The sequence below is a fragment of the Carettochelys insculpta genome, chromosome 1 (genome assembly GCF_033958435.1).
Source record: "Carettochelys insculpta isolate YL-2023 chromosome 1, ASM3395843v1, whole genome shotgun sequence".
Classification (NCBI taxonomy): domain Eukaryota; kingdom Metazoa; phylum Chordata; order Testudines; family Carettochelyidae; genus Carettochelys; species Carettochelys insculpta.
This window is the reverse complement of record NC_134137.1, coordinates 250,460,958-250,482,444: the sequence shown is the minus strand read 5'-3', so window position 1 is coordinate 250,482,444 and position 21,487 is coordinate 250,460,958. Positions and strand designations below refer to the sequence as shown.

The 21,487-nt window shown below is 41.8% G+C and overlaps 1 protein-coding gene across 1 annotated transcript in view; it reads left to right on the top strand.

Moving 5' to 3' along the window:
• The first annotated feature begins 7,797 nt into the window (after window positions 1-7,797).
• SSPN (sarcospan) overlaps window positions 7,798-21,487 on the top strand; it is a 43,073-nt gene continuing 29,383 nt past the window's right edge. The window contains exon 1 of the mRNA XM_075004422.1: window positions 7,798-8,273. Coding sequence (XP_074860523.1) covers window positions 7,959-8,273 — 315 coding nt within the window. The 5' untranslated portion in view covers window positions 7,798-7,958. The remainder of the gene's footprint in view (window positions 8,274-21,487) is intronic.

Genomic DNA, 21,487 nt, shown 5'->3' with positions numbered 1-21,487 from the left:
AAAATCTCACACCGAGACTGCCCCAAACTTTTGAAATGTCTTTACCTAAATTCAGACTTGTTCTGGCCTATCTTTAATATTGTTTTTTTTTTATAACTGTTCCTCAGTTACTTTTGAGGCCTAGTTATTATAGCATCATAGGACTGAAAGGGACTTCTTGAGGTTATCTAGTCCAATTCCCCTGGACCCATGGTAGCGCAAAGTATAGTATCTATTTATCATCATTCATCAATGGACAACAGTCTTCAGAAGTCTAAATGAAAATCTTTATTTTTTAGGGCAAAGACTATTGAGAGCACACTCTTTACATTTTTCATGTGGGGAATGTGCCTGCTTTCACAGAAAATTGGACTAATTTATCTAATAGGTTTCTTTTCTCTCTCCTTTTGCTGCTCTGAGTGGAAATAGTTATATTTGATTCATACCAGGTAACATAAATGGAAGCTTATAGAATTCCGTGGTTAAACAAGCAAGGCCCCATATATATAAGATGTTGCCCTAACCTGCCATGTAGGGAAATAAGAGGGTATAATTTCCATCATTCCCTTGGGCAGCTGCAAGTGGCTTGCCTGGCTCAGGCTCTGCTGATCTGCCTCTACTCTCACTGCATGAGCAAGTGGAAGGAAAAGGTGGGGCTAGGGAATAGTGGGAGCCATGGCTGCTGGTGTGAGCCCAGGCAGAGCTAGCTGGGTGTGAAGGAGCAAGTATGCCTACTGGCAATTGCCACATAGCTCTCTCTCCCACCCACCGTTTGCACAGTACAAAGGAGCAAGGGGAGAACTGACTCAGAGAGGTGCCTCTGAGTCAGTTCCTTTTTGGAATTACGTCTGGGGTGGCACAGCTACACTCAGCACGCCATACTCAGGGCTGCCGGTACAATTTCGATCCAGCCCTTAGTTGTTATGTGCAGTGTCCAGCCTGCAACTCTGAGACTAATTTGGCTCTATTGGAGAATTGTTTTTAAAAAACACATGTATAAATATAAATACCTTTATTAGCATATGAGATCAGTGAGTGGATTTATTTCTAGAAAAAGATACTGTAGTGGAGAAAAATCAGTGATTTCTTCAATTACATTTATCAGTATCCTTGTAATTATGAAGAGAAATAGAAATGACTGTGGCATAGCAGCTGTAACCTGTATTTCAACACATATTCTGGACAAGAGAAAAATAAATCGTATGTTGCAAAATTGAGGTCATTTTGATATTTTGGGGGGTTGTTGGCTTCATGCTTTCTTTTGGCACATTAAGGAATAAAAAAAGCACAAGATTTTACATTAGAGAGTATCTGAACACCACAGTAAAGTACACAAAAATTAAAGTTCCATGCTGCAAGATAAATGGTAGGATATCTCTATAGCTTCTGTTCACAACAGTCTCTTGTTGGGGAAGCACACTCAAGCTTAATTTAAGAATGAGCTTAATGTACAATTAAAGTTAAGCATGTGCTCACATGCTTTTCTGAACCAGGTCCTTTGTGTATAAATCAGTAACCGTCATTCTTTGCTTGCTTAGAAAATTCAAGTGACATGCAGAAGATTTATTACAATTAATCTGGAAAATTGCACGTGATTTCAGTGTCTTTATTCAATCTTTTGATTTATAAAACTATGTATTAATTTTTTAACTTGCTAATGAAACGTTTGTAAATATCTATAACATATTTTTTTAATGAGATGCACAATACAAAGTACAATTAACAATTATGATAGCATTTAGAATAACAAAGGGCCAAGCTTGGACCCAATGCCCCAATTGAACATAACATTTTTCAGTGTGCAAGATAGGCAGGACTGGGTTGGCAATGATGAATGTACAACAGCAAAAAGGTCCTTGTTTTTGACCCCAACTTGCTGCCTTTGTCTAACTCTTTCTCTTTTTTTTTTAAAAAAAAAAAACCTATTACATATATGTTCCCATTCAAGTATTTTATGACTTAGTAAAGTTTACCAAATATATCTTGCTGTAGTGCTATAGTTACTGTGACAACCTATATATGCCATGTTTTAAAATTACAAGGCAATCTACTAACTTAATTTAACAACTGATTAATTTCCCCAGGAGTCCTAAACCTCTTCAAATGAAAGCCAGCCAACAGTTTTCTGACTGTTACATTTGTTATATAACCATCTGACCAGTACTGACTGTAATGTTAAATTTCACATAGGGACAGATGCTCCTCCCCTTACTTTTCCTCTGTTGATGGATAGCTAGATTTCTAGTTATAGTCACAGATAGATCAAATGAAGCTCACAGGACTGTTTGTGGGTAAAGTCCTATCCAGCATGAAAGGGGAGGATCAGAACTGGGCTCATAAAGATAAAAAGTGTGTGTGTGTGTGTGTGTAAAGGCAGAATGTTGCATCTCTACGGCCGTGTCTACACGTGCCCCAAACTTCGAAATGGCCATGCAAATGGCCATTTCGAAGTTTACTAATGAAGCGCTGAAATGCATATTCAGTGCTTCATTAGCATGCGGGCGGCAGCGGCACTTCGAAATTGACGCACCTTGCCACCGTGCGGCGCGTCCAGACGGGGCTCCTTTTCGAAAGGGCCCCGCCTACTTCGAAGTCCCCTTATTCCCCTGAGCTCACGGGAATAAGGGGACTTCGAAGTAGGTGGCGTGCTTTCGAAAAGGAGCCCCATCTGGACGCGTCGCGCGGCAGCAAGGCGCGTCAATTTTGAAGCGCCGCTGCCGCCCGCATGCTAATGAAGCACTGAATATGCATTTCAGCACTTCATTAGTAAACTTCGAAATGGCCATTTGCATGGCCATTTCGAAGTTTGGGGCACGTGTAGACGTAGCCTACAAGAAGTAAATCAGAGTACGTCTATGCTACATTGTAATCCTGGGTCTTTTTGACCTGAATTTGGTGTTTCCAAGCCCACAGTTGAGCATCCACACTGCATTTTAATTTTCATTTCTAACTGTTGGATCCAGGCCTGGCTAGAGCGTCCATACTGCACTACACACACCCAGGTCTGTGGCTTCACCTGAATCCACACTGCAAGATTTCAGACCTGAGTCAGCTTGGCTCTGAATCACCTTCCTACTACACTCCTACGGCTGGGGCTTGAGTGCTTGCTGGCCTGGGACAGGCTGACTTGCGTATAGTCAGAAATGGGGCTAGGGCTCAAACTGAGTGAATGCTCAGTGTGCAGCGTAGACAAAGGCTAAGGTAAGGTGTGCACATACCAAGAGCAATTATGCAGATCCATCAGGCCTGGGTCAGCTGCCTTGGGCTTATAAAGATCATGCTGTGGGGTTATAAAGTCTCAGTATAGCTGTTTGGGCATTAGCTGGAACTTGGGCTCAGAGATCACATGAAAAAGGAGGGTTTCCAAGCCTGAGCCCAGTCCAAGCCCAAATATCTACACTGTAATTTTACGTCTCTGCAGCCCCAGCACTGAGAGTCCCAGTCAGCTAACCCAGGCTCAGAAACTCAGTGATAAGAGACATTTTAGCACAGTGTAGACATATCTCTATGAAATGATTGGCTGAGTAGGAAACTATTTTGTTTATAAGAAAAATAATGCTACACCGTTACTTACTGCAAAACAAGCTGCTTGTGAAACGGGGAGTTTTAAAGCCTGTTCTGTCCGTGCCTTATCAGTCGCAATCACATAGCTTGACCCCACAGTCATCCCGCAGATAACGAAACATCCCAGGGAAGCAGACTGGGGTGCTCCCTGCACGTGGGCTAAAGGAATTGGCCCTGAGGCGGGAAGGGGCCAAATAGTGGTAGGTGCCAAACTGACTTTCTGGGAGATGGGAAGGGTCTTAGCTCCAGAAACCCCTTTGAAAATCCCCACTGAAATTCACTTGGCACAATTTGCATTGCTGAAGTATTGTCCTAAGCAGGGAGATCACAGCCTAAATATTCATAAACAGATGCCTGAGGTACACCCTTCACATCGAAGGGCCAAGCCTTCATCACACATGAGGGGCTTTGGGACACGGCAGGACAAAAACAAATTGATATTGAAATCAATAGAAGACAGTGGGGATGGCTAAACCACACGCTCAGAAAACCATCATCCAGCGCAGTCCATCAAGCTCTCATGTGGAACTTGCAAGGCAAACGCAAAAGAAGACCTCAGACAACGTGGATAAGATCTAGCGAGACTGAAAGACAACAACTGGAGTACTCCTAGAGCCAGCTAGAAGCTTTGCCCCAAGACAGAATGAAGTGGAGGAGACTTGTAGATGACTGTGCTCCACGTGGAGTACAAGGGTTAAGTAGTAGTAGTAATTGTAATTCCTGGATATGTAGCTCAACTGAACTGGCTTGTTGTGATGGCCGTCCCTCAGCGCTGAATCATGGTGATTTTAAAAAGAGAGATTCTTGATCCACAAGCACTCATTACAGTCAGTCATGCAAATCCGCAGCGGCATAACTCATTGAAATCAATAGCACCGTCTGCATCAACGAAACAGGTGGGGTTTGGCCTGTTCAGAAAAAGTCTCATTAATCAGCTATTTGACCTGAATCCAGGTACTAAAAATCTTACTGACTTTTTTTTTTTAAAAAGAAACCTCACTGCAGATCTGAGTTGGAGGGGAAAGACCAGGGAGAAGGGTATATCTAAGCAGTGCTTTAAAAAAAAATAGAGAAGCTGGTACTCAGCTGGCTCCCCACTCCCTACCCTCAGCCAATCCTGTGGCTGGGGCTGCTGAGGTACTGGTACTCAGTACTGGCAAATACCAGCACAAAAAAGCACTCTGTGTAAATAGGACTACATCTTCCACTTCCAAATGCTTCTTTTGCACCACACAACAAGGCAAAGGGAATGTAATATAGACCTGACAACTGGAGATTCCTGGGTTAGCCAACTCTGTTATCTCCTGGCTGGTGTAGAGGGTGTGTTCAGGAATGGGAGGAAATATGATTAGAGCATTGCTATACTCTGGCCATGCCCATCTGTGGAAAACCCCCTAGTGTGCATTTCCAGATGACATAAATACAAGCAGGTCTGAGCTGCTCTAACTTATTGCCCCAAGCCCAACATGCAAAGAAGGCTTCATTCCACCTTTGCCCACATCCTCGAACCCTTCTCCAAGCATAGATTTCCCACAATTGAAGAACTGGAACTCAGAAAATTCCAAAAGAATATTTCCTCAGCTTTATAGATTAGTGGTCTTTTAAATACAATTTAGTACATTAGTTAAGTTCATTAATTATTTAACCATATTAATTTTTCCCCTGTAGCTTGGAAAGAAACTGGGAATCAGGAAACTTAAGTCTATTCCCAACTCTTCCTGGCTCTAGAGCTGACCCTGAGAATGCTATTTGAAATCTCTGTGCCTTAGTTTTCCCATCTATAAAATGGCATAAATATAGTAAGCCTCCTTTGTAAAATACTTTCAGGTCTCAGATGACAAGCATAAGTGCAAAACATTTTCATGATTTTTTTTAAAGAAATAGACCATGCTATACAATATTGTCACCAAGAGGAGATTAAAAACTCAGTTTGATAGATGACAAATATTTGGTGATAACTTTTTTCCAATTTTTTTCTCTCATTTTCTCTTTCAATATTATAGTTTTAAGAGCATTTCCTAATTTTTTTTTTCAGGAAACAAGAGATGATGGTACTAGTGAGTTATGTGCAAGAACAGCGTCCGAAATCACTTCAGGAGTAGTTTTCTTTTGTACACCTGTAATATAAATATCTTAAGAGGATATTGCTTAACCCATAAAACAAGTGACATCATAATTTATTAATACAGCTGACACAGTTCATTGCTGCTAAATGCCATAAAGAGCTGGAAATAGAGTAGTTTCTCAGAAAGTACTGCCAATAAGTCAAGGGAAAGGCTTCCTTGATGCAACCTCAGCCTCTGTATGTTCCTCTTCGGATACTTCAACATTTTGGTTATTCTCTCCAACATGACTCTGTATCCTTTCACAATGGTTGTGTGGGTTTCCTTTCTGCACTCCCCACCCCCAGCTTTCGGGTGGTTCCCCTCCTCTCCACTCCCCCGGTGTTCTAATTCATTCTTATAAAACATTCTATTCTCTGACTGCTGGGCCCTGCTCCTGATCAGCTATGCCACGTGGCCTTGTCCCCGTGTATGGGAAGCAGAATGTGGCCCCTTGTGTTCACAAGTGCTGCACAGCTACACACATATACATGAGAGGTTTTTTCTGACAAAACTGGGCTTTTGTCGGAAAAATCCATGGAGCGTCTACATTCAAAATACACTTGGTCGACAGACTTCCGCGAAAACTCAGCACTTCCGCCAGCATCATCGTGCCTCTCCACGTTCAGGAATAATGACTTCGTCAATAGTTTTCCATCAACAAAACAGCTTTATAGACACCCTGGGCCGGAGGGAGGGGCTCTGTTGACAGATAGGGTTTCCAGTTCACCGAGCAGCCTTGTTTGCTGAGCTTCCAGTTGGCCACTCTGTCGAGAGAACAGCCAAGTAGTCTGTCAACAGAGGAGAGTGCTTTTTCAATCCACTTTTGTGTGTGGATGTGGTCTGTCAATAGAAGTTTTGCTGGAAGATCTCTTCTGACTCTTATCTTCTGTTGACAGATCACCGTAGTGTAGACATAACCTAAGTGCTTTGCTGCCACAGGGTCGAGGGGCACAGGATGCAAGGGATGGCTGAACTTTGGCCACTGTGGCACCTTATAGACTAACAGATAAGGTGCCACAGGACTTGTTGTTGTTTTTGAAGATCCAAACTAACACGGCTACCTCTCTGATACTTTTGGCCACTGTGCCACTCTTTATATACTTAGGCCTCAGTTAAGTAAATGGTTAGTCTTAAGCACTTGAGTAATTCCACAGAAGTTAGACAACCCCCTACTTAATGGCTTGTTTGCTGAATCAGGATCTTACCGCTTGGTATCGTTTTTTATCATATACATACCATTCAAATGCTCATTACTTACCTCTCTTACATATTGACGTACAAGCTCTTCAAGCATCTTTTCAATATAATAAGCCCCAGTTCTGCTATAGAAGCCCTGTGGGTGGGTGGGACCCCAGTGAGACAAGGGTACCGCATGCAAAGATTCCCTCACAGGACCAGACCTATAGCGTATGTGTCTATAGAAAATACCATTCACCTGTACGCTTGTGTGTGTCCTACTCATAAGCATAAATATGAAAGTGTGATGGGGTAATAGGGTGCTCCTTTCTTGATTAATTAAGGTACTAATAAATACAATTTTATGTTCCATCAATATCTGCACATAATCACTATGTCTCATTATTTTCCATAATGCATGCAAAAAGAGTGTATATTTTTAAGATAAGCTCTCAGTGTCCCTATTTGTTAAGTATTCCAAACCGCCCCTTGTCTTTTAAAGTAATGGAAAAATCTGGATTGCTTGAAATACAGAAAGCTGGCTTCGAATTTTTTTTATGTCACACACTCTTTTCAGATACACAGTCACCCCACATATGCTCAGACATACAGGTCGTGGATTTATGCATGAAAAATCACCCATTTGCATACTGTCTGCATAACACCCCACTGATTTAGTCTATTAGCTTTTGTGTGCTAATAGCAGCACACAGTCACAGTGCAGTGATCAACTTTGCCTGTTAATTTCACACTTACAAATCAAATTAATCCCCCATGTGTTCAGGCAGCCCCTGCCTAGACAGTGGTTTCCTGCGTATTAATTAAGTTCACACAAGCAGTGATTATGATTACATACGCTCAGTTCTCATGTGCACAGCCGGCTCCAGCACAGGCAATCGGCTTCTGCATGTTGGCAGTTCACTACCCCCCTTGATTCCCCCTCTTCTCTGGGCTATATGTGGCATTTAGGAGCTCTGACAATCTGCTCCAAATGTTTTCCATATTTGTTCAGCCTCCTTGATTCAAATACCAGGAACAGCTCAGCCAGCACAAGCGAAGCTTCGGGGGCAAAAAAACAAAAAAAAACCCAAAACTCAACACGCCCATCAGCCAGGAAAAAAAAAGTTAATCAACATGAGAAAAGAGGAGAAGAAACCTCAGAACAACACGTCCCTTAATAACCAGAACCAGGCAGGGAAGGCACCTGAAGGGGAGAAAAGCACCGATCCAGCCAAGCAGCAGGAGCCAGCAATGAAGAAGAAAGCCAAAGGGGATCCCAAATCAGGCCAGGAGGAGGAATCCCACACTTGTTGTGGCTGCCGTTTCCCGCTGCTGGTTGCTTTGTTACAGCTGGTGTTAGGCATCCCTGTCACAGTGCTGGGCTTCATTATGGCAGGCATCAGCTCTTCTTTACTAGTCAGAGACACTCCATATTGGGCTGGGATAATTGTAAGCATAAAGTCTGTTTCTACATAAAGTGCATTTGCCAACATTAATGCAATCTGCATGATGCTACACTTAAGACTAACCAACTGCATGTCCTACTCCATATATGAACTAAACTAACTATAAATATTCCTGCAAATATATATTCAATTTACTTTCCAAGGAAACTGCTGTTGCAGTATTATATAATCCTTCATATCTTTCCCCCAAACATCAAATACCTTTGAATAAAATACTGGGTTGCTGTGCAGCTGATGTATATTATGTTACTTATTAACCTGTTTGCCATTAAATGATGGTTAGTAAATGCTAAAAAAATGTTTACCACTTATGTTGTTATGACCCCCAAAAGTCAGTCAGGGTGAAAAGGGTGTAAGTATAATGATAAACCTCTAATTCAATGTATTTATAATAGTGTCCAAAAAGAACCAGCTGTTCTTTTATCTTCCACACTGTGAGGAGTTAAAAAAAAGACTGTAACTTAACCCCTTTTGTTCCCCCCACGACAGCCACATCCCAAGTAATTTGCCATAAAACACACCACGTGTGTCTCTTGGGACTAAAGGGTTACTATGAGATGAAGAGCAAGTAAATCTGTAAAGTCTGAAGGGTGTGACAGAGGCCAGCTAAAGGGAGGCAATTCAAAGTTGCAAGTGACAAGCTAGCCTTGTCTAACGCAGTTGTGGGACAAAACACAAACAAAAAAGTGGCAGAAATAAAGGGTGGAGTCCCTCAGATATCTGTTGTGATCATGCACATACGTGCAATCAGTTAAGAAATATAACCCAGCTCCTGAGCACAGGCAGCTCTTGTAAGCACTATGGGCACTTGGCATCTCTAGGGATTTGGCCTTTTTTGGTTAACAGTTTTTAGAGAGATAGTAGATGTGGCTTTGGTATCATATATATATCATATGATATATATATATATCATATATAGTACATGTGGCTGTGTTGCGGTGTGTATCATATATGTTTTGCTATGCCTGTTGTTTTTTTGAAGACCATATTTCAAGTAAATGTATGCTTGAGTGTTTGTATTGATTCTGAGCATTATTCAGCCAACAGAAGATAAACTCTTCCGCTGAGTAAATACATTGTTAGGCACTCTAACAAGTGTAGAGATTATTTCACTTGAATTGTTATGATTTATTGTATTAATCCAGCTGCAGCACATGACATTTCATCTTATCAAAATATCTCTGAGACCTAAGAGTCAAAGGCCCAGTCCTGCAAAAGTTGGAATGATTAGCACCTGAGTTTCTAAAGAGATAAAGGCTTGTTTCAATCGTTTTTTTCCCTGGTCTTCCAAAATATAGCTCTAAAAGTTCAATTTTGTCTTGTAGGGTGTAATTCTAGCCTCACTTACAAAATAGAAATTTTCAGTAGGACTTGCTGTATTATAAGGTGAGGGTGGAAGGGAAACAACAAACTAGGGAATGCAACATATCCATTTAACGTTTTAAAGAAAACATGTCCCAAAGTTTCTGCAAATGCCAATGTTTAAAGTCTCTTCTCAGATCCCCATTACAGATTTCTGAAAATCTGAATAAGTTCTTTGTTAGAAGGACAGATAAAGGGCCACAAAGATTCTTTGCTGGAGTGAATTGGCATTGTTACATTGAAACCAGTGAGACCATGCAAGCTTACAGCTGCTCAGCATATGCCTTGATTTGCCTGTAAACTACCAGCATTAAAAAAAATGGTGTAGACCTAAGAATCAGCACATAAAACTGCTAACCTTCCCGAGAGAGTCCCTAATCTACGGTCACTGAGGTTTTATGACCAGCCCATAACTCAGATAACGTTTGTCAGGATGTATGAACTATTTGCAGGAATTTGGACAGACATTTGGATGGGCACAGGCTGGGTAGAAATAATGCAAAGCCCCATTAGTTTGCACGGTTTCTGCCTGAAACTAGGCAAAAGTTGATACTTCTGTGCTTTGAATTAACCCAGACCAGAGGTCAGCAACCTTTCCAAGGCAGAGTGCCAAAATCTGACCTTTCGACTTCTATGTATGGTCCAAGTGTCAGTGATACTTTCTAAAGTCACTGATAGTCCTACTTACAACAGCTTCATCAATAAATAAATAAAGATGCAGAGCTTTACTGTTCAGTTGGTGGTTGGCAGTATTAGTTGGGCTTTTGCTAATCCACAGGCTTTGAGCAAGCTTCCGACTTCATGGGGGGCAGGAGGAGTGGGGCTGAGCTCCCACGTCACGTGCCAATGAAAATTGGCTCATGTGCCACTCTTGGCACTTGTGTTGGGGGTTGCTGACCCCTGACCTAGAATGTCAAAGCAAAACTTTGATCTGAACTAAAGCCTGTCTAACCTCTGTAGCGACAAAGCTCCTGCGGACTCTGGGAACACAAGATTCTGGCTATGTGACACTTAGGATCTTTTTGCTTGGTGCATCATGATCATTTCCCCTTTCCAGCTATATAGAAGACCTAGAGCAGGCGTGTCCAACCCGTGGCCTGCGGGCCGCATGCGGCCCTGGACAGCTAGTAATGCGGCCCCACAAGATCGTAAACTTTTAACATTATTATGTGATTTATATACATTAACTATGTTATATATTTTATATGCGGCCCAAGACAATTCCTCTTCACTCAATGCGGCCCAGGCAAGCCAAAAGGTTGGACACCCATGACCTAGAGTAATGGGTGCCAATTTAAGAATCTAGCTAGACTTGCAGCTCTGTCTGTGAGTTGTTCCACCATGTTGGTTACCAGTAGGTTTTTGGTGTAGGCACACTCCTTACCAGTACAACTGCATGTGCCATTGACTGGGTTTCTGCTCACACTGCCTGGTCTTGAAGTTGAATGGTGGTGTGACCATGAGAATGTTCTTCCTGTTACATGTGTTTTAGGGAGAGTGAGAAGTGGAGAGACAAGTGTCTGAGAGTTTCTGTGAAAACCCCCACACCCAATCAAGGGGAGAAAAGAGACACATGTTGCTTTCAATTCCCAGAAGCCAGGCTGGCACTGAGGGGTGTAGAGAATGGCAATGGAAGAGAGAGGCAAGACAGAGAAGCTGAAGCTGTAACTCCCAGCAGCCAGGAGAGATGTTCAAGTGGAGTTCAAGTATTGTCAGGAGTGCTGTGAGAGTTGGTGCAAAGGATTATGAGATACTGGTTCATGAAAGCTTTAAAAAGAGAGACAGCTGAGAAATTGTGCCATTATTTGCATACACCGTATACAGTTGCACTATGATGGATATCTGTGTGCTGCCTGTTGGGACTTTGGCTGGTAAAAGCTGAGCAAGAGGAACATTTGTCAGTGTAGTTCCCAAGGCCTTTGCTGGTGGTCTGTGAGGCAGAGTATTCTGAGAACTATGCAGTGGTTCCCAAACTGGGGCCCACAAACCAGTGGTTCCCACCCTGGGGCCCACAGACCCCTGGGGATCTATGAGGGTCTTGCAACGGGTTTGTGGGAAAACAAATAAAAGGTAAACAAAAATGATCATAGAGAGTAAGTTTTAAATAATCTGCAAAGTTACAATCAAAAATTATTTTTAAACATCTTCCAATAATGTTATTAATTGCTGTCTGAAAATGTACATTATGGAGTCCTTTTTCATTTAATGAAGTGTACATAGCGTCTAGAACTGGCTTTGATGGGGGTTCATGAATGGTTTGAAGTGGGTGATTGAGGGGGTACACGAATGGTATGTGGGGCTATTAGGTTATGTGGTGCAAAGGGTTACACAGTGCGACGGCTGGGAACTACTGCATTGGACAATTTGGAGATGAGATGCTCCTTGATGGAGAACGATTGTGCTAAATCAGGGTTGTCCAGTGCATTCACCACTTGCCAGATATGGTGAATGGGACACTGCGTTGTGGCAAATATGGGGGTGACCAACTCGTGGCTCTCGAGCCACATGCAGCTTTTGGAGCCTTTAAATGCAGCTGCTCCTGAGAGCTGCACACAGGGAGAGCCGTCCACCAGCTTCGCACACGCGCCCCATCACTTAGTGGGAGAAGCATGTGGTGGCCCTGGCGAGTCACTGGCATTGAATTAGAATGGGGTGGCTGGGAGTGCCTGGCTCTTGAATATGGAAAGACGACAACCGTGAGTGTGGTGATCTTTGAACTCCTATTGGACACAACTGTGCTAGATCAACCGACATGCAGATATCCTGCTCACAGGCTTTGGGATGGGTATTAGGTCAGCGTAGCAATTGAAGAGCAGACATGTGGGCATGGGATGGAGTGTGTCTTTCTCACAAAACATATGTGCTTCTCGTCTGTAGCAGAAAGTTCATCTTTCTGGAAGTCATTTATGAACACAGAAATGAGCAACGTTGCCTTTCTTGGCAGTGCAGCAGAACAGAAAGAGGTGGTGTAAAATACCAATGCATGCTTGTTTTAGTAACATCCCACTCAAGTGCTCCGTTCAAAGGATTTGATTAGTGTTCAGATTCACCAACTGTTAAAAACTGTAAACTGTATTTCAAGATCTTTTTAATGAAGTTACAGACAGCGGGCTAAATTCACCCACAGTTTATCTCCATCGGAAACATAGCAGGGATAAATTTAACCCCTTAGCTGCTGTTGAAATATGACAGAAAAATGAAAGAAAACTGTGAATGTGTTAAATAGATCCTGATGGAAGGATTTTTGTTCTTGCTTTATTAGTGGCATAAGCGTCACATGGTTCCTAGCTGAAAATACAGTGCTTTAGTCCATTAGCATGAATGAAAGGGAACTTGTCTAGTGAAGCAACTAGAGCAGAATGTTCCCAATGAAAACCAAACCAGGCAAAACTAGGTGAATTCAGGCTTCATTACAAATTCCAAACGTGACCTCTCTTTGTTGTGATAAAACTCCACAAATCGGTTGCATAAACTTGAGTAGTGACACCCTTCTTCACTATGTCCCACTACTATATTATAGTCAGTCCATGTAGACAGAGTCTGGGGCCTATAGCACTGAAAGCATAAGCTTCTGCTGCTGAGCAAAACAAGTATAACCATGGAGTAGAAGCATTAGTAGGCTCTTATCTTGTGTGTGGACTAGTTACTAGAAAGGGAAATGATACATTTCACTGGCATCACAGTAAAACTATTTCAACATGAAACCTGGTGAAATTTAGCAGTTTTGGCTAAATGTCATTTGAAATACAAGGGATGCCATTTAGAAACCAAAGGGGAAGGTTTCTGGACAGAAACCACAGTGCTAAATGTAGTTCTAGGCACTACTGGGGCTCTGTGCCCAGAGAATAGAAGCAGAATTACCAGTTTCCTGCTTCAGTCTCAACGACCTATTCCTTTTAAAAGCAGAATGTATCAGTTGTAGCACTAGAGCCAGGCAAATCAGTTTAGGTAAACCAGGAGGGAACAGAAACCTCTGTCCAGAACATGGCTCTAACTCAAGGGCCATTTCTACACAGGCCACTTCCTTTGGAAGTGGCATGCTCATACACGGAGCGAAAGATGCTAATGAGGCATGGATGCAAATTCCCTGTGCCTCATTAGCATAATGTCATGTGATTTGGAGTCCAGAAGACCATTCTTCCGGAATCCAAAATGCCGTGTAGATGCGTGGCCCTGGGGCGGGGGGTGCTTCCTTCCAGCAGCCCCCCCAGGGCTGTGCTTCTACACGGCGTTTTAGAGTCCGGAAGAACGGTCTTCTGGACTCCAAATCACGTGATGTTATGCTAATGAGGCGTGGAGAATTTGCATCTTTTGCTCCGTGTATTAGCATGCCACTTCCAAAGGAAGTGGCCTGTCTAGAAACAGCCAAGTTGAACCTTTTTCTCTATTTTCAAAATGACACCAAAACTTTCTGTCATTGGAAGCAGGACCATCAAAGAGATGTGGCACTGAGCCACGAGTGCTGAACTCTTTGTTAGGTTCTTCCCTGATGTGCTATGTTACTTTAGGCAAGTCACTTAAGCCCAGATTCTCAAATGTATGGAGGACCGTAACTACAGTTGAAATCAATGGGGATTAGGCAGCTAAAAAACTAGGAGGTTCTGGGACTTAACTTATTTGTTTTCTCCTCTGTAAAATGGGAATAATAATTATTATCCATCCATCTTTTTGCTTTGAATGCACTACATATTATTATTGTTGTTCATTTTCATTTCCTCATGGCTTTTCCACATCCAGCTCCCACTCAATACTAGTAGGACAAATTCTGAATTTCTCCATGAAAGTCTATTCTCTTAAGCTGTGTCTACATGTGCCCCCTCCTTTTGGAGGGGGCATGTTAATGAGGCAGTTCAGAATATGCTAATGAGGCACTGGTATGAATATGCAGTACCTCATTAGCATAATGACAGCTGCACACAATTTGAAAGTGCCGCTTTCGGAACACTGCTGCCCGTGTAGACAGGGGCCTTTCTGAAGGACCTCCCTGACTTTGAAAGCCTCTTCTTCCTAAAACCAAATAGCATAAAACATTGTCCTCCTCTTCACTTAAGACCATTTTTCAAGTCCTCAGAATGCTCAACTGAGGGAAGACATTTTCTAAAGGCTCAGCTCCCATGTAGGTGTTTCAATAAGGATCAGATTTTCAGAAGCACTCAGCATCCTGCAGTTCCCACTGAGAAACTTAATGGCAAATACTCTAGGATCTTAGAACACAGAGTTGATTTCTACTGAACATTTGGTAATTTATTTTGGACCCTACATGAGAGCTGAGCACATCTTAAAACTGTCTTTTAGGCATAAATTCCTTCCTTCCCTTCTCATCTCTGAGCTCTTAAGTCCACTCTCTACCCCTTCACCATAATCTGTAAAAGTGAGACCTATACATCTTCAGCCTCTCAAACACATCTTCATGCTCTGTCCTCTTTATATCCTCCTCTCCCTTATCTTTAACTTTTTTCTTTGCCCTGCCTATAAATGTGCTCTTGGCTGAAAATTCTTACTGTTGACTCTGCTCTTAAGCTTCCACACTTTCTCTCTCATTTTTTTCCTCCAAGATGGTTGGCCTGAAGCTAACTAGACCACTTGTTCTTAACCATTTCCATACCAGACATTTCTGTTCCACATCAGGATATCTCCCCGCTCCATCAACACAGAACTCTACCTCCTTCCCCGAATCCCCCTCATGTTTAGCAATATGGTGGCTCATGGATTCCTGTTCACAGAAGCCTGAGGGTGCCTGGCTTCCTTCCTCTGTGCTGTATTGATTTTAGGTTGAAGGCTAGTGAAGCAAGACTGATACAGGTTTTTATGGTGCAAAAGCTAGACAGAGTTTTAACTGCAACATTATACACATATTATCATCAGTCCTCACTTACGCAGTACCAGAAATGTATACGGCACTTTATAAAACTGTCAGTAGAATGAGGGAAGTTCTTTGCCTCAAACAGCTCACAGTCTAGGAGGGACAAAACAGACAAAAACACCACAAGACATGCATCAAGCTGTTCAGTTAAGGAGGGTGTGGAAGAAAAATTGGGAGGTAGGGATGAGGAAGAGGAAAAAGGGAAGAATAATTTCTGAATGCAAGTGGTTTTGAGGTAGGAGTTTCAGGAGAGACAGACACAGGGAGGGCAGCTTATGGGGAAGCTTTAGAAGGCTTTGCTCATCAATATGAGCAATTACTGGGTTGGCTGAGGATCTGGCCCGCAGTTTTTACAGGAGTCTCATTGATTAAAACAATCTGTGAGTACTGCATATCTCTCTAAGACTCTGGTAACTGGGAAGTTCAATTGACGTATTTCTAGTACTTAAAGCAGGTGACTGACTCTGGAATTAGGGCATTTATTCTTGTCTCTGCCACTGGTTCTTTGTGGTTTTCGTTGTCCAACTTAACTGCTGAAATTGGTATTTAAGCAACTAAATAAGTGTCCTGATTTGCAAAGTGTCTGAGCACCAGCAGCTCCTGCTGGACTCAGCTGGAATTGAGGTGCTCTGCACGTCTGAAAATTAGGCATCTAGCCTTTAATCTATGTCTGTCTGTCAAAGCTCAATCATCAGCTGCCCCTGAGAGGAGCATGGGTCACCTTTGAGCTACAGGATGTGGAGACAAGCACCTGTCACTTGGCTCTCTGTAAGGTCACTGCACCACTCCAGCACCCACAGTTCCCAGTGAATGTAGTGCAGCTCCAAGTCTATTCGTGCTTCTAGGATAGTGCAAAGTGTCACTAAAAGGGGGGTGAGGAACAGATCTTCCAGCTTCAAAATTCATACAATGATACTCTTGAATTCACAGGAGTATTTTATACTTTAATTGTTGGTAAGGTGTTTTGAGATCTTCAGGCAAAATGGGTCGTAAAAGTATAAACATTGTTATTTTACTGGAGTGTGCCAGTGAAAAGGACTTTAATATACTATAAAGCAATGCAAAGTACAAAATGGCCTTAAAATTGTCTTGCTGATTGTTTGAGGCTAACTGAGTCAGTGATGTTAGTTGCAATATAAGCCATCTTATAATAATTTCCACCCTCCTTGCTAATAAAGCTATTTATATCTAAATCCTACGTTACACCCTTAAGATCTCCTACACAAGGGTCATTAGCTGTACAATGTCTGTCCATTATAAGATAGTACAAATTTATAAGAGCAAACCATAGTAATCTGGTGACAAGCCTGTCCTTTCCTATAGACAACCTCCTAACCTGAGAAAGATTCTCACCAGCAATCACAGGCTACACCACAGTAATACTAATCCTGGAACTTTTCATTGCAAAATACCCCCTCTGCCTACTTTGTCCACATATTTATTCTGGGAATACCATCACCATCACATGTTAGTTACAAGATCAAAGGCACATTCTCGTGCACTTCCAGCAGCATTATACATGTTATTATGTGCCAACAATGCCCTGACACTATGTACATTGGACAGACTGGGCAAAGCCTTCACGAAAGAATAAATGGACACAGAGCAGACATCAAGAAACTCAATGCACATAAGCTGGTCAGTGAACACTTCGGTGGAGTGGGCCATTCTGTTAAAGACCTGAGAATTTGTGTCCTGGAACAATAAGAATCTAACAACAGACTAGAGTGAGAGATTTGTGAGTTAGAGTACATATTCAAATTCAACACATTAACATGTGGTATGAACAGAGACATTAATTACCTCACGCATTACAAGGACTGCTTCCCTTCCTTTGATGCTCATAATTATCTCAGACAGGACAATTAATATCTACCCACCCTCATCCCCTTCCTTCTACTCTATTTGATTTGTCTGCTTTTATTGAATTTTTTTTTTTGGTCCTCTGTACTTATAAATGTCAATCTGTATTGGAAATGAAATTCATCTGATGAAGTGAGTCTGTCCCACGAAAGCTCATCACTGAATAAATCATTTTGTTAGTGTTTGAAGTGCTACATTTCTGCTGCTTTGTTTTGTTGGAGTACAGACAAGCACGGCTACCTCTCTGTTACTATCCCACCCGGCTTCATTCTTCCAGGCCACAACACAGGATCCTCCTTGTTGCTATGTATGAATCATTTGTGCAAGTCTATATAAGCATTGGCTTCTCAGTGATGGGCCTTCCAAATTTCAGGACACAACTTTGTTCTTCTAGAAAAAGACAAAAATTGAGAAGTTATAGCAGGAACCATTTATCCCAATCTATGTTCCTCTGGGGGATGATTGGTTTGGCTACTTAAATCCATTGAAACCTCCTCTCAAAGTGTGAGACAAGACAGCCGTTTTCTAGTCAGTCATGAACCCATGCTAGTTTGGTCAATGGATGGGTTAGTTGTCTGTTGTCATGGAAACCTAGTCTAGCAGCAACTGAGGCTGTGGCATTCAATCATGCTTTACTTACTATACAACCTGGCTGGGTTTTTAACTTTCATTGATTATTAGAGAAGCCAATTTTAATATTTAATAAAAGGTGATAGTTAAAATTGGCACAGTCAAGGTGGCTAATGGAAAGCATAACCATATAGGCATCCATTTCCTTTACACAGGCCTTCTTTAATTGGTCATGATTACCACCGCAAAATTTAGGCAGAGTTGCTTCATCTAAATAACCAGAGGTTTGACTGTTTAATTGAACCTTCTCCAAATTACATAAACTTTTGGACTGTACAAAACAGGGCACATTTTGAGAAACAGGCTCTTTGGGTTTTCTAGATCTTACTCAGAGACAGGTCTAGAAATATCACAAGTGCTGTATTTCTCTTAGCACAGTGATGGCCGTTAAAAATACGGTATTTTCCAGTAGTTACCATGTGCTGATATCTGAATAACCACAGCATCTGCTTCTATTGTATTGTAAATCGGAAATGGCTGCCACCTCTCCCTGCTAGAACTGTGAAAGAAAGAAATGTTGGGAATCTTCTGTGAAAATGTTATATTATTTTAAAAACTGAAACTTGACAGAAGTTTCATTTTACATTTTGGTTTGGTTTTCAGCATCCCTGCTCAGTACCTCCTGTTTGGTAACTGAGTAAACAGTGACTTAGTGGTGACCACTGTGTTTTGGCATTCTTGGTCCAGCCAGACCCTGGAAATGAAACAGAAAGTTAAATAATCTTTGCCACATCACCATAGAGTTTCTGATTGGGTTTTGTTTGTGGAAGAAAAAAATCAGTAAGTTTTTTATTTTTCCTGCTCTGGTTCATTCTCTCTAGCATTCTTTAAGAACCATCTATATGCTTGCCACATATCTGCAGACATGGTGCACACATACCATGCCACCCACAGTTTGGTTTTACAAGGTATTTAAGGGATGCCCTGCCCCCCTACTAAGTATGTTTAAAATCTATCACCTGAAAATCTTCACCAACATTTATCTTTGTTGGGTAGCGTGAAAAAACTCCAAGCTGCTCATCCAAACTAGCCAATACAAAAGTCTTCTGCAACAACTCAAATTTCTGCTATTCTGATAGCTGCATAATATTGTGATCCTATACCACTGACTGTAGAAATTTAATCTTAAATTGGAAGAAATAACCCCCTCATTGGTGGTTAACAGATTTAATACAAGAAAGTTAATTACAGAAGAGTGCTCTAAAATTGTAATAACTTTTCCCTAGGTGTTTTAACTGTACTATAGAATGTAATAGAGAATGTGTTATGGATGTAAAATCTCATTTAATTGGTTAACTGATTAATCAGGGAGAGTGCGGCCTGCCACAGATGGGGAGCAGCCTGCTGTGGTGGGCAGGGAGCTGCTCCAGCCCACACTTGTTAACAGTAACCAGAAATCTTCATCCATTTAACGTGAGAGTTACTAGTTAACCAGTTAACATTAACATCCCTAGAGTGTATATACCTGGCATAGGATCCTAGAGGACATTTCTTTAAAAAATAAAATTAGGGCTGTCAAGCAATTAAAAAAAAATTAATTACAGTTTTCATTGTACTCTTTCACAATAATAGACCAGTTTTTAAAATATTTTGGATATTTTCTACATTTTCAAATATATTGATTGCAATTATAAAACAGAATACAAAAATTACTGTGCTCATTCTGATTTTTATTAAAAATACTTGCACTGTAAAATAATACAAGCACTGTAGTGCAATCTCTTTATCATGAAAGTGTGACTTACAAATGGAGATTATTTTTGTTACGTAACTGCATTCAAAGCCGCATAAGGTAAAACTTTAGGGACCACAAATCCACTTAGTTCTGCTTCTCATTCAGCCAATTGCCAAGGAAGACAAGTTGGTGTATGTTTACTAGAGCTGATGCTGCCAACTAATTATTTAGAATGTCACGTGAATGTCCTAGCACTGTTTTACCCAGCATTGCAAGGCATTTATGTGTTGGATGTGCTAAACATGTTTATGCCTTTCATGCCTCAACCACAATTCTAGTGGACATGCTTCCATACTGATGACAGGTTTTGTTCAATAACAAACCAAAGCCGTGCAGACTAATGCATAGTCAATTTCATCATATGAATCAGTTGACACCAATAGAAGGCTGATTTTCCTTTTGGTGGTTTTGGGTGCTGTAATTTCTGAATCAGTGTATTGCTCTTCTAAGACTTCTGACAGCATGTGCCACACCTAGTCCCTCACTGATTTTGGAAGGCACTTCAGATTCTTAAACCTCGGGCCAAGTGCTATAGCTATCTTTAGTAACGTCACATTGCTATCTTTTTTTGCCATATGTCAAATCTGTAATGAAAGAGTTTTTAAATTTAACAAGGTATATTGGGTCATCATCTTAGACTTCCATAACATGAAATATATGGCAGAATGTGGGTAAAACCTTGGAGCAGAAAACCTGCAATTATTCCATAAGAAATTTAGTCACAAATTTAGCTAACACATTTTTTTAACTAGTGTCATCAGCATGGAAACATGCATGGGCGGTGGAGTGACCCCACAACTTGGGGAGGCAAGACCCCCAGTCATGCCCCTTTCATCCGAGGCCCTGGCTACCACAGCCCAAGCCCCCTTCCACACACAACGGGGCTGCTGGCCCCCAGCCTACGGAGCTCCTAGGAGCTGACAGGTGGCACAGCTCCCTGCTCCAGAGCTCAGGGTAGCCTGCCTGCCTTCCCCCGGCTCTGCCACCATCCACAAGAGCACTCTGGAGGAGGGAGCCAGGGGGCCTCTGGTAGAGCATGGGCGGCACCAGCTAAGACAGTTTGGGAAGGCATTGCCTTCCCCTGCCTTCAATACTCACCACCCACGAAAGCATGTCCTCTAGAATACTGGCTGGAAAATACCTGATCCAACCAGTAATCCATGAGCCAAGTATCTCTTCTCATGTTGGCAGCCAGTGGCAGAATTCATCTTTCTCTGAAGCATATCTAAGGCAGTGAGAAGTCTGTCGTGGGCAATTATGAAATAACTTGCTCATAAGGAAAGTGTCTTCCTAACTTCATCTATTAGTGGTTGGCTTATTCCCTGAGGGTTTATATTCCTATTTTAAAAGGTGCATTCTAGTTAGTGTAAGTCTGGATGTTCTGATTGACTACATCTGCATGACAGCAATCTTTCAAAAAAGGTCCTTCTGGAAGATCTCTTCCGAAAGAACTTCTTTTGAAAGAGTGCATCCACACAGGCTGTGTCTGCACATGGCCCTCCCTTTAGAAGGGGCATCTAAATGACATGGATTGGAACTGGTTAATGAGGCACTGATATGAATATTCAGTGCCTCATTAGCATAATGGCAACCAGTCATGCTTTGAAAGTGCTGCATTCAAAATGCAAACGGGCCTTGAAGATGTGGGTGCTTCAAAGTAAACTTCGGGCTTTGAAATTCTCTTATTCCCAAAACAAATTTGGAATAAGGGAAATTTGACATCTGGGGTTTATTTTGAAGCACC